We start from the raw sequence: 12,812 nt of genomic DNA, 5'->3' as shown, positions 1-12,812 counted from the left end.
ACGAGATGTACCATGATGGAGGCCGGACATACCATGAACACACAATAAGAGATGTATCATAATGGAGGCCGGACATATCATGAACACACAATACGAGATGTACCATGATGGAGGCCGGACATACCATGAACACACAATACGAGATGTACCATGATGGAGGCCGGACATACCATGAACACAAAATACAAGATGTACCATAATGGAGGCCAGACATACCATGAACACACAATATGAGATGTACCATGATGGAGGCCGAACATACCATGAACACACAATACGAGACATACCATGATGGATGCCGAACATATCATGAACACACAATACGAGATGTACCATGATGGAGGCCGGACATACCATGAACACACAATACGAGATGTACCATGATGGAGGCCGAATATATCATGAACACACAATATGAGATGTACCATGGTGGAGGCCGAACATATCATGAACACACAATACGAGATGTACCATGATGGAGGCCGAACATACCATGAATACACAATACGAGACATACCATGATGGAGGCCCGACATACCATGAACACACAATACGAGATGCACCATGATAGAGGCCGGATATATCATAAACACAAGAGCATCCCACAAGTGCTTTGAGTTTAAAAAATAAATACATGCCCATGTGATGCAGAAAGATGGACTGATTAACAATGAAAGAGATGGACAGACACAAGAATGTTTTTACTATGTTTCCTACAGATATCCTATGTACTTGAGTGATATAGTTAAGCTTTCTTAACAGTGACATGAACTTGGATGTCTGAAGAAAAACTAAATCTTGTGCATAATCCTGAGATTGAAGTCAATGATATACTACGTTTAATAATAACAAGAAATGTGTTTGTCGGAAACACTATGTCCTCTTTTGCGCCACTTTAAACAAAAATTAATCCACGAGATACACATGCATGCCAAATATTGCAAGAGCACCGCCTTGCGGGTGCAGACCGCTCATCTATTTTCTTTTTAAAGGTGAAGGGACTCTCATTTTCAATCACAAAGGAGGGAGGGGTGGAGTGAAGAGGGGTGCATTGTGTGGGTGTGTGGACATTTATTACATTATGTTCCAAAAATGCAAAAAAAAGGAAAAAAAAATAATCGGGGGGTGGGGGGTGGTAGGGGGGTGGGTGGGGGTGGGGATTCTTGGGTGCGATGGTTGGAGGGTATTTCAAACATAAAATAATAAAATAAATATTTGTGTTTTTTAAGTTTCAAAAAAAAAATTGGGGGGGGGGGGTGAGGTGGGGGGTATAGTGTGAGGCTGTGGTGGTAATTTGTGAGATGATCTTAAAAAAAAAATTAAAAAAAATAGGGGGGGGGGATTCGGGTGGGGGTGGGGGGAGGGGGGGATTCTTGGGTGCGATGGTTGGACGGTATTTCAAACATAAAATAATCAAAATAAACAGTTTTGTTTTTTAACCGTTTAAAAAAAAAAATTTGGGGAGGGGGTGGGGTGGGGGGGGGGTATAGTGTGAGGGTGTGGTGGTCATTTGTGAGATAATCTTTAAAAAAAAAAAAAAAAAAAAAAAAAAAGGGGGGGGGATTCGGGGGGAAGGGGGGGGGGGGCACGGGCGATGGTTTGGGTGGAGTCTATTGTGGTATGTCAGGTAAGAGTAGTTTTGTCAAAGTATCAATCAAATCTAATCATAAATAAAGAAGTTATGGCAATTTTAGCAAAATTTAATAATTTGACCTTGAGAGTCAAGGTCATTCAAAGGTAAAGGTAAAATTCAACTTGCCAGGTACAGTAACCTCATGATAGCATGAAAGTATTTGAAGTTTGAAAGCAATAGCCTTGATACTTAAGAAGTAAAGTGGATCGAAACACAAAATTTAACCATATATTCAAAGTTACTAAGTCAAAAAAGGGCCATAATTCCATAAAAATGACATCCAGAGTTATGCAACTTGTCCTTTTACTGTACCCTTATGACAGTTTGCGAGTGTTCCAAGTATGAAAGCAATATCTATGATACTTTAGGGGTAAAGTGGACCAAAACACAAAACTTAACCAAACTTTCAATTTTCTAAGTATAAAGGGCCCATAATTCCGTCCAAATGCCAGTCAGAGTTACATAACTTTGCCTGCACAGTCCCCTTACGATAGTTAATAAGTGTTGCAAGTATGAAAGCAATAGCTTTGATACTGTAGGAATAAAAAGGACCTAAACACAAAACATAACCAAATTTTCAATTTTCTAAGTATAAAAAGGGCACATAATTCAGTCAAAATGCCAGTCAGAGTTACATTACTTTGCCTGCACAGTCCCCTTATGATAGTTAGTAAGTGTTTAAAGTATGAAAGCAATAGCTTTGATACTTAAGGAATAAAATGGACCTAAACACAAAACTTAACCAAAATTTTCAATTTTCTAAGTATAACAAGATGTGTTTGTGAAACACAATGTCCCCCTATATGATGTTTGACCTTGTAGGATGACCTAGACATTGTGAAGGATGACCTTGACCTTTCACCACTCAAAATGTGCAGCTCCATGAGATACACATGCATGCCAAATATCAAGTTGCTATCTTCAATATTGCAAAAGTATTCATAAAATAAGCGATTTTGGCCACATATATTTGATCTCTGACCTTGAAGGATGACCTTGACCTTGACCTTTCACCACTCAAAATGTGCAGCTCCATGACATGCACATGCATGCCAAATATCAAGTTGCTATCTTCAATATTGCAAAAGTATTTATAAAATAAGCGATTAGGGCCACATTTATTTGGCCTCTGACCATGAAGGATGACCTTGACCTTGACCATTCACCACTCAAAATGTGCAGCTCCATGAGATACACATGCATGCCAAATATCAAGTTGCTATCATCAATATTGCAAAAGTATTCATAAAATGAGCGATTTTGGCCACATATATTTGACCTCTGACCTTGAAGGATGACCTTGACCTTTCACCACTCAAAATGTGCAGCTTCATGAGATACACATGCATGCCAAATATGAAGTTGCTATCTTCAATATAGCAAAAGTTATTGCAAAATGTTAAAGTTGGCGCAAACAGACAGACAGACCAACAGACCAACAGACAGACAGGGCAAAAACAATATGTCCCCCACTACTATAGTGGGGGACATAAAAAGGGCACATAATTCTGTCAAAATGCACGCCAGAGTTATCTAACTTTGCCTGCCCAGTCCCCTCATGATAGTAAGTAAGTGTACTAAGTTTGAATGCAATAGCATTGATACTTTCTGAAAAAAGTGGACCTAAAGGCAAAACTTAACCAAAATTTTCAATTTTCTAAGTATAAAAAGGGCACATAATTCAGTCAAAATGCATGCCAGAGTTATCTTACTTTGCCTGCCCAGTCCCCTCATGAAAGTAAGTAAGTGTACCAAGTTTAAATGCAATAGCATTGATACTTTCTGAGAAAAGTGGACCTAAACGCAAAACTTAACCGGACGTCAACGCCGACGCCGAGGTGATGACAATAGCTCATAATTTTTTTTCAAAAATTCTATCTTCAATATTTCAAAAGTTATGGCAAAATGTTAAAGTTGGAGCAAACAACCCAACAGACAGACCAACAGACAGGGCAAAAACAATATGTTCCCCACTATAATGATGGGGGACATAAAAATCACAGGATACAGTTTTGTTGACAAACTGACAGACAAGCTGTCATGACGGAATGACAGAGCTTACAATTTCATTCTAGATGATGCTAGAAATGAAAGAGATACAAACCATTGTTGACAATGGCATGAGCTGCTAGCAAGGTGAGAGGGTGCACCTCGAAGAGGACGGAGTGGAAGAGCAGGTCCCTGACGGTGGGGCGCTTGATGGGGTCCTTCTCCAGGCATTTCTCCAGAAAGTCCTGCAACACAGCCCAGCCAGCCAGCACATAATCAAGTTACAAAAGATATATTACTAAATATGACAATAATATTCTGTATAAATTCAACAAGAGTGCCAAACTGTCACAAGATACGCCCGTTCGAGGGTTTTGGACACCATGCTCAATGCTTGAAAGTGTCCTCAAGACCTAGTTATTGACCCGGCATGACCCATATTTGAACTTGACCTAGATATCACTTAGATGTAACATCTGACTAAATTTGGTGAAGATCAGATGAAAACTACTTCAATTAAAGAGCGGACAACATGCTTAATGCTTGAAATGCACTATGTGACCTCGTTTTTGACCCGGCATGACCCATGTTCAAACTTGACCTACATATCATCTAGACACAACTTCTGACCAAATTAGGTGAAGATCAGATGAAAACTACTTCAATTAGAGAGCGGACACCATGCTAAATGCTTGAAATGCACTAAGTAACCTCGTGACCTAGTTTTTGACCCGGCATGACCCATATTTGAACTTGACCTACATATCATCTAGACACAACTTCTGACCAAATTTGGTGAAGATCGGATGAATACAATTTGAATTAGAGTCCGGACAAAGTGGCGCCGTTGAAAATGCACTAATTGACCCTATGACCTAGTTTTTGACCCGGCATGACCCATATTCGAACTTGGCCTATATATCAACTAGATGCAACTGCTGACCAAGTTTGGTGAAGATCGGATGAATACAATTTGAAATAGAGTCCGGACAAAGTGGCCCCTTTGAAAATGCACTTATTGACCCTATGACCTAGTTTTTGACCCGGCATGACCCATATTCGAACTTGGCCTAGATATCAACTAGATGCAACTGCTGACCAAGTTTGGTGAAGATCGGATGAATACAATTTGAAATAGAGTCCGGACAAAGTGGCCCCTTTGAAAATGCACTTATTGACCCTATGACCTAGTTTTTGACCCGGCATGACCCATATTCGAACTTGGCCTAGATATCAACTAGATGCAACTGCTGACCAAGTTTGGTGAAGATCGGATGAATACAATTTGAAATAGAGTCCGGACAAAGTGGCCCCTTTGAAAATGCACTTATTGACCCTATGACCTAGTTTTTGACCCGGCATGACCCATATTCGAACTTGGCCTAGATATCAACTAGATGCAACTGCTGACCAAGTTTGGTGAAGATCGGATGAATACAATTTGAAATAGAGTCCGGACAAAGTGGCCCCTTTGAAAATGCACTTATTGACCCTATGACCTAGTTTTTGACCCGGCATGACCCATATTCGAACTTGGCCTAGATATCAACTAGATGCAACTGCTGACCAAGTTTGGTGAAGATCGGATGAATACAATTTGAATTAGAGTCCGGACAAAGTGATGCCTTCCGCCCGCCGCCCGCCGCCCGCCCGCCGCCCGCCCGCCGCCCGCCAAGGGGTTTCACATAATACGTCCCGTATTTTATACGGGCGTATAAAAAATAATGCAAAAAAAGAAACGTTGATTTGACATCTGTGCCATCTATGTAAAAGCAATCTTAAAACTCACTAGTTTGCATATGGTGTAAACATCTAAAAAAAGATGATTTAAGATAAATACTAATATTGTTTGCTGTTTGGTTATTTTGTTGGTTAAACTCAATTGATGATGAGACCAAGAAAGGACACAGGTCAGTATCTAGCTTACAGCTGAAGTAAGCTGTGTTGAAAGACTACCGTAGCTTCTTTGTCTTTGTCTTGGTTTACTGGGCTTTGCTCTTGTTATGGTGCATTCCTTCCAGCTTCTCACTACATTCATCATCATGCATTATACTTACCCTTTGCAGTGGGTTATCAATAGACTGAAGAGTTTTATTTATTGCCTCCATTGTAATTTTGTTTCCACCATCTCCATTCCCTTGTATACCAAGTGCTGCCATCTGAGGAGACAATTACATACATCTAGAGGCTTACAATTAATCAAAAATGCATTTATACTAGCCATGTAGCAAAGCACCCACAGGTCTGGTTCATTCTCTAATTACAGTGATTAAAACAGGTAAATGTTAAAGACGCACAACTTGCAAATTACAAAGACAATTGCAAAATGCTTATAGTGAGGTGTTATGATCTTTAGAGTTTATGATACACCAATTGCCTGCACTTCACCCATATTCAATCAGGGAATTGATATTGTCAAGATGAATATTGGGACAGGTTATATCAAGATTGAGTCATTCATGACTAAAGTTTTATCTAAGATTTGACCTTGTGACCTATTTTTGGACCATTGTGACCCAATTTGAACTTAGCGTAGAATTGTAAGAGTAACATTTTGACAAAGTTTCACCAAGATTGAGTCATACATGTGGCCTATGGAATTGTTACAGGAATTTTCTACATTTTGACCTTGTTACCAAATGTTTGAAAGCACCTGTCCACGAACCTGTATTCCCCAAACCCATTCTTAGACATAAGACTAAAGAATAGACTTAGGACCAAGAAAAATATGTCCAACATTTGAATACATGTATATACAGGCTACCACTGTTGATTATTTAATTAACAAAATGTTTAACATGAAGAATGAAGTGGATAGAGGTCTTTATTCTCAGACTTAAGTCGAAGAAATGTTTGGTGAATACAAGTCCGGGTCTGGACCCCGCCTAGATACTGTGAAAATAAACATTCTAACCATTCTCCATCACAACTCAGGCATACATGTGGCAACTAGTGAGGTTTAATGGGTCTAAGATTTGACCCATTCACCTAGATTTTGGGTTCATATGACACAGAATAGAACTAGGCATAAATATTGTCAAGATACAAATTTTTGCCAAGTTTCATTTTGAATGAGTCATAAAAATTGCTTCTAGAATGGCAACAAGGTTTGTCTATGGCTCAATATGGTGACCTAGTGTTTGGACGCACACGACCAATATTCAGAACTCTATATGGTCAAGAAAAATATTCTGACAAAGTTTCATAAAGGTTGGTCGCAAAATGAAGGCTCAAGAGTGGTTACACTCTAAAAATTGACGAAGCATCGCATGATACACACGGAAAAACAATGGACATTCAGTGAACATAATAATCTCATCTTGAGCACTTCGTACTCAAGGTAATTTAAACAGAAATGTGTCACATACACTGATAGGCTCATAGACTGACATATATATTCTACAATTGACAAAAAGAGAAAGCTCTTTAATTCAGCCAATACTGGTCATCTACACATTTACAGGGTTCCCAGCTTTTTGTATGAACAAAATTCCCTGATTTTTTCCTGATTTTTCCCTGATGGAAAATAAAAATTCCAGCATCATTATTTCGGCCTATTTCTCGTTTTAGACACTCTCAATAAATAGCAGTTGCAGACATGTATTATATTTATGTAATTTTATAGCAATGGCCTTCCATCTCCCCTAACAGCCATCCATTCCTCGCCTTTTCATTTATTTAATTTAATGTTTGTTTTTCAACAATAATTGGAAATAAATATTTCAATATTTTTTAACAGTAAAAGGAACAACAGTACTAAAAGAAATTAAATGTAATTCAAACTCAGAAAGTCCCTAGACCCTTTGCAGAGAAGCAGATAGCCTACTTACAACACATTTTCACATAGCCATGCAGAGGAATGGATTTGCTGTTTTAATTGTATGGACTTTTCGACACAAGTAGGGAAAGTCTGACCAAACATAATTCCCTGATTTTTCCCTGATTTCAGCTACTTTTCCCAAATTCCCTGACTTTTCCCTGACTTGAAAAAGTGAAAGTCTTTATCCAGATTTTCCCCGATTTCCAGGTTGGCTGGGAACCCTGATTTAGGTAATTCAGCTACAGATGTTTGATCAAAATCCTCCAAGCGGTATGAAAAGTTTAACAAGATGGCCATGATGGCCCTGAATCGCTCACCTGACTAACCAAATACAATCCCAACCCAGATTTCATCAAGATAAACATTCTGACCAAATTTCATAAAGATTTGATGAAAACTGTGACCTCTATTGTCTACACAAGGTTTTTCTATTATTTGACCTAGTGACCTAGATTTTTACTCCAGGTGACCCAAATACAATCCCAACCCAGATTTCATTAAGATAAACATTCTGATCAAATTTTATAAAGATTGGATGTAAACTGATACCTCCATTGTCTCAACAAGGTTTTTCTATTATTTGACCTTGTGAATGGGTGACCAAATTTCATAAAGATTGGATGAAAACTGTGACCTCTATTGTCTATATAAAGGTTTTCTATTATTTGACCTAGTGACCTAGTTTTTGACCCCAGATGACCCAAATTCAATCCCAACCCAGATTTCATCAAGATAAACATTCTGACTAAATTTCATAAAGATTGGATGAAAACTGTGACCTCTACTGTCTACACAGACAAATTGTTGACGGTTTTTCTATTATTTGACCTAGTGATCTAGTTTTTGACCTCAGATGACCCAAATACAATCCCAACCCAGATTTCATCAAGATAAACATTTTGACCAAATTTCATTAAGATTGGATGAAAACTGCGACCTATATTGTCTACACAAGGTTTTTCTATTATTTGACCTTGTGACCTTGTTTTTGACCCCAGATGACCCAAATACAATCCCAACCCAGATTTCATCAAGATAAACATTCTGACCAAATTTCATAAAGATTGGATGAAAACTGTGACCTCTACTGTCAACACAAGGTTTTTCTATTATTTGACCTAGTTTTTGACCTAGTGACCTAGTTTTTGACCCCGTTGACCCAAATACAATCCCAACCCAGATTTCAGTAAGATAAACATTCTGACCAAATTTCATAAAGATTGGATGAAAACTGCGACCTCTTTTGTCTACACAAGGTTTTTCAATTCTTTGACCTATTATGTGACCTAGTTTTTGACCTAGCAGTGTTTTTTTTCACCTATAGGGGAATGGTGGCGGGGCCCGTCCAAAGGGGACAAACGCGTCGTTTTTTAGAAAAAGGGGAAAATTACAAATTCACTCTTTTCTATGTAATGATATTTATTATATGAATACACATGCAGAGCTCCAGATAAGGATTTGGGAAATTAGTAACGGTACTGCCACTGACACTGAAAGAAAAGGAGTAACGCTTATAATCCATAAGTACCTGTACTACCATATCCAAAAATACAGGTAGTACTGTACTACCCGTGTTCTTGGATATTGAAGGGTGTATAACTGACTTTACAGAAACATTTGCAGCAATTATAATAAATATATGTAGCTTCTTAAACAGTTACTGTATTAGGTTTTCCATTCTTAATTATGATGCTAATACAACAACACATTAAAACTCATGACTAATACTATTTCTTCATTTTTCTTGACAAGAAAACACAAGCCAACTAGTAAGCTAAGTAAATGAACACTTATTTGACTGTCTCATCTTTCCCATCGTGTTTTCTAACGTTTTACGCCACCGATGCAATCAAATCGTTTAATATCGGGGCGACAATGTCTTTTTCTGGGTTTACAGAATTAATGTCAGGATGGTTAGAAGACACCGTATATGTAGTCATTATATGACAACAAAGTGTTGTTTTGAGCCGCTTTCGGTTAAGCCGGTTTTCAATTGCACGCAGACATATCGTTGTTGACGGATTTACAAGTTACAGGAAATCACGCAACAGAATAGACAATAATATATGAACCCAGTCTACAACTTTTCGGTAATTTAAATTAACGAAAAGCGCCGTTAGGTAAGAGGCCAACAAATCACGCCACGCTGACGCAGACGTATCGGTACGGCCAGATTTGTTTTGGAAATGCGTAAAATAGATATTAATGTCGTAATTTTACGTCCAGTTTATAAAAATAAATGCGCAAATCTTCATGAAAAAGGCGTATTTACGGCTGTACGGCCCTTATCTGGAGCTCTGCACATGTATGCATGAATGCAATATTCACAGCTGAATGTCTCTGTCCTTTTTCTTAAATATATATCAATGATTGTTTCAACATTAGTTTCAGACAGTTCAGCCGTCATGCACAGTCTCAGTTTTACTAGCCAATTTCAGTCTAATTGGAATTTTTTTAATCGATAAAATGGCAAATTTGAGCATTTTTTTTCAATAAAATGGAGCAAATTGGAATGTTTTTATCAACAAATGTCGACACAATATAGATACATCAGGCCTTTCCCTAGACATTTTGGGAAAAAATGAAATTCATGTGAAAAGTGACCACTGATTTGGGAAAAACTAATTTAACTCTTTATGATAATTCAAAATCATATTAATATATATTTATATACTTTGTTAGTTGTTTATGAAATAAATATGAGATATATGTATCATAAGACAGTTCTTTCTAAAAAAAAAAAAAAAAAAAAAAAAAATGTGTTTTTTTTTTAAACTTCTGGAGGGGATTTTTTCTACAAATTAGGGGAAAAATATATACTATTTTTTTGAGGAGAATGGGGCCAAATATCTGCCTCGAAATTGCCATAAAAAAAACACTGCCTAGTGACCTAGTTTTTGACCCCAGATGACCCAAATACAATCCCAACCCAGATTTTATCAAGATAAACATTCTGACCAAATTTCATAAAGCTTGGATGAAAACTGTGACCTCTACTGTCTACACAAACAAATTGTTGACGGACACACGCACGCACGCACACACCCACATACGAACGCCGGATATCACACGGTCACATAAGCTCACCATGTCACTTCGTGACAGGTGAGCTAAAAAGAAATGAAAGGTCTATATATTCCTTAGCAAAACAAGGGGTCATAATTCTGCCATTTATCAACACATTAAAGGGATCTTTTCACGCTTTGGTAAATTGACAAAATTGAAAAAAATTGTTTCAGATTCGTAAGTTTTCGTTTTAGTTATGATATTTGTGAGGAAACAGTAATACTGAACATTAACCATGCTCTAATATAGCCATTATATGCATCTTTTGACGATTTTAAAACCTAAAAATTATAAAGCGTTGCAACGCGAAACGATTGCATAATTTGGAGAGTTCTGTTTTTGTCGTTAAATTTTGTGAAACTACGAAGATTGCTTATATGAGGTATAAAATACGTCAAGAATGTGTACTCGGCGGAATAGCTCAGTAGGCTAAAGCGTTTTTACTTCAGGACTCTGGCAGGACTCCAGGGGTCACTGGTTCGAAACCTGCTCCGGGCAATGTTCTTTTCCTTTTTTTAATTTTTGTCTTGATTTTTTACTGGAGCTTTTACGATCCAATGTTTACATTTATCAATATAAAGCATTTAATGAATAAGTTAAAAAAATGCCAAAATCTGTGAAAAGGCCCCTTTAAGGTCATTAAACTATTTAAGTTTGAGTTGGATCTACCCATTGATCAAGAGAGGAGATGAAAACACACAGTTGTGGAAAATAATATTTTTTGGAAGAAAAACAAACAAAGAATATAATTCTGCCAAAATTTGTTGCAGCTGAAGTTCCTTTCTTTACCATCATCTTCACATTAAGCTCATTAAACTGTGAACATAAGCAAGTAACTCAATGGTTAAAGAGGAGTTAAAAACACATATCTGTGAAGTACAATTAGATGGACATACCAGTGTACACACAGATGGACTAGTACAACGCTTTACTCCTCCCACTGCTTCTTATGTGTACAAAACGCAACGGCTAATTGACGGACAGACAAACTGACCTAAAGACAGATAGACGTCTATGGTGATTCTAGTATACACTCTTTCTTTGCAAAATTGCAATAGGGATTTAGGTAGTGATATAAAACCCTGCATACCTCTAAAGCACACATTCCAAATGAATATATGTCCACTGCTGTTGTGACTTGCCCCGCTGAAAAGAAAAACAATTAACCCCATATTACCAGATTGTACAGAACATGAAATCAACTGGGCTTGTAAGAGTTGGTATGCAATGAGCCTACAAAGTCAGTAAAATATTACTGTTATATAGGATTGCCTTTAAAAGAACAATTATTGACTAGGAAACAAACAATATGTTCTGATCTTCACAGGAAGAAATAGGGATGTGTATTCATCTGTGAACTTTCAGAGTGATTTTGGCAAAGTTTTTACAGAAGTTCAAAGCACAAAATGTTGGGAGTTATATTCCGTAGTGGAACAAGAGCTGTGTGTATGTCCAAGGCCTGAAACTTTTGCAAAATCAATGGACCCTCTCATTTCTTAGAAAAGAGGTGAAACACAACACAACATTTTGAGACTATATATTCTTCTATGGAAAAACAGAGAAAAGGCTTTAGTTCTGCCAAAACTTGTTGCAGCCAAACACATTTCTTTTTATTCAATCATTTATTCATTAAGGTCATTCAGTTTAATTTTAAGTTGTCTTAAGTTTGAGTGAGATCCACAAAGGAGTAAAAGAGGAAATGAAAAAACATTATTTTGGGACTATATATTCCATAGTGGAAAAAACAGACAAAGGACCATAATTCTGCCAAAACTTGTCACAGGTCACAGCCATAAGAATGTGAAAGTTTGAGAGAGATCCTTTCAGCTGACCTGCCCCTGTGACCTTTAAGTAGAGCTGTGTGACGCCATTTTAAAGAAATACCCAATGGAGTATTTTCATGATGCAAAAATGTTATGTAAAGTAAACTCTTGCGCGCCGCAAACTTTTTCACAGCGCGGATGTGCAAGTTATCAGGTTTTAAGAACCTCAGAAATCTGGCTTTCAAAAGGTGCTATTAACCTTAGTTGTTCCATAAATGGGATGCCCCACGGACAGACGGACATAATGATGGATAGACAGTCCTACTGCTATATGCCACCCTACTGGAGGCATAAACACACAAGCTTGGCGATATACTGACATATGTGCACACAAACAAGTGAAATTATTATATAATAGCTGACAAATAAAAATAAACTTACATCCATATTCTGGGGCAAAACAGTGCATGTTTTTCAGATCATCTCTGTAAGTCTTCACATGATGCATGGCATCAGGGGCAACTGCCAATAACAAAAGAAT

At 37.5% G+C, this 12,812-nt stretch overlaps 2 protein-coding genes across 12 annotated transcripts in view; both read right to left on the bottom strand.

Moving 5' to 3' along the window:
• Positions 1-12,812, bottom strand: part of LOC127862884 (nuclear receptor-binding protein-like) — a 40,595-nt gene that overhangs the window by 12,949 nt on the left and 14,834 nt on the right. For all 11 annotated transcript variants that reach the window (XM_052402146.1, XM_052402145.1, XM_052402137.1 and 8 more), the window contains exons 8-11: positions 12,713-12,793; positions 11,599-11,654; positions 5,680-5,781; positions 3,738-3,867 (exon numbers count right to left, since the gene is read on the bottom strand). In XM_052402146.1, the coding sequence (XP_052258106.1) occupies positions 3,738-3,867; positions 5,680-5,781; positions 11,599-11,654; positions 12,713-12,793 (369 nt within the window). The remainder of the gene's footprint in view (positions 1-3,737; positions 3,868-5,679; positions 5,782-11,598; positions 11,655-12,712; positions 12,794-12,812) is intronic.
• The window catches only part of LOC127862890 (UDP-sugar transporter sqv-7-like), a 123,740-nt gene continuing 113,690 nt past the window's right edge, over positions 2,763-12,812 (bottom strand). The window contains exon 12 of the mRNA XM_052402156.1: positions 2,763-2,938. The gene's annotated coding sequence lies outside the window, so the exon portion shown is untranslated. The remainder of the gene's footprint in view (positions 2,939-12,812) is intronic.

The sequence above is a fragment of the Dreissena polymorpha genome, chromosome 16 (assembly GCF_020536995.1).
Source record: "Dreissena polymorpha isolate Duluth1 chromosome 16, UMN_Dpol_1.0, whole genome shotgun sequence".
Lineage (NCBI taxonomy): Eukaryota > Metazoa > Mollusca > Bivalvia > Myida > Dreissenidae > Dreissena > Dreissena polymorpha.
This window is presented reverse-complemented; position numbering and strand designations above follow the sequence as displayed.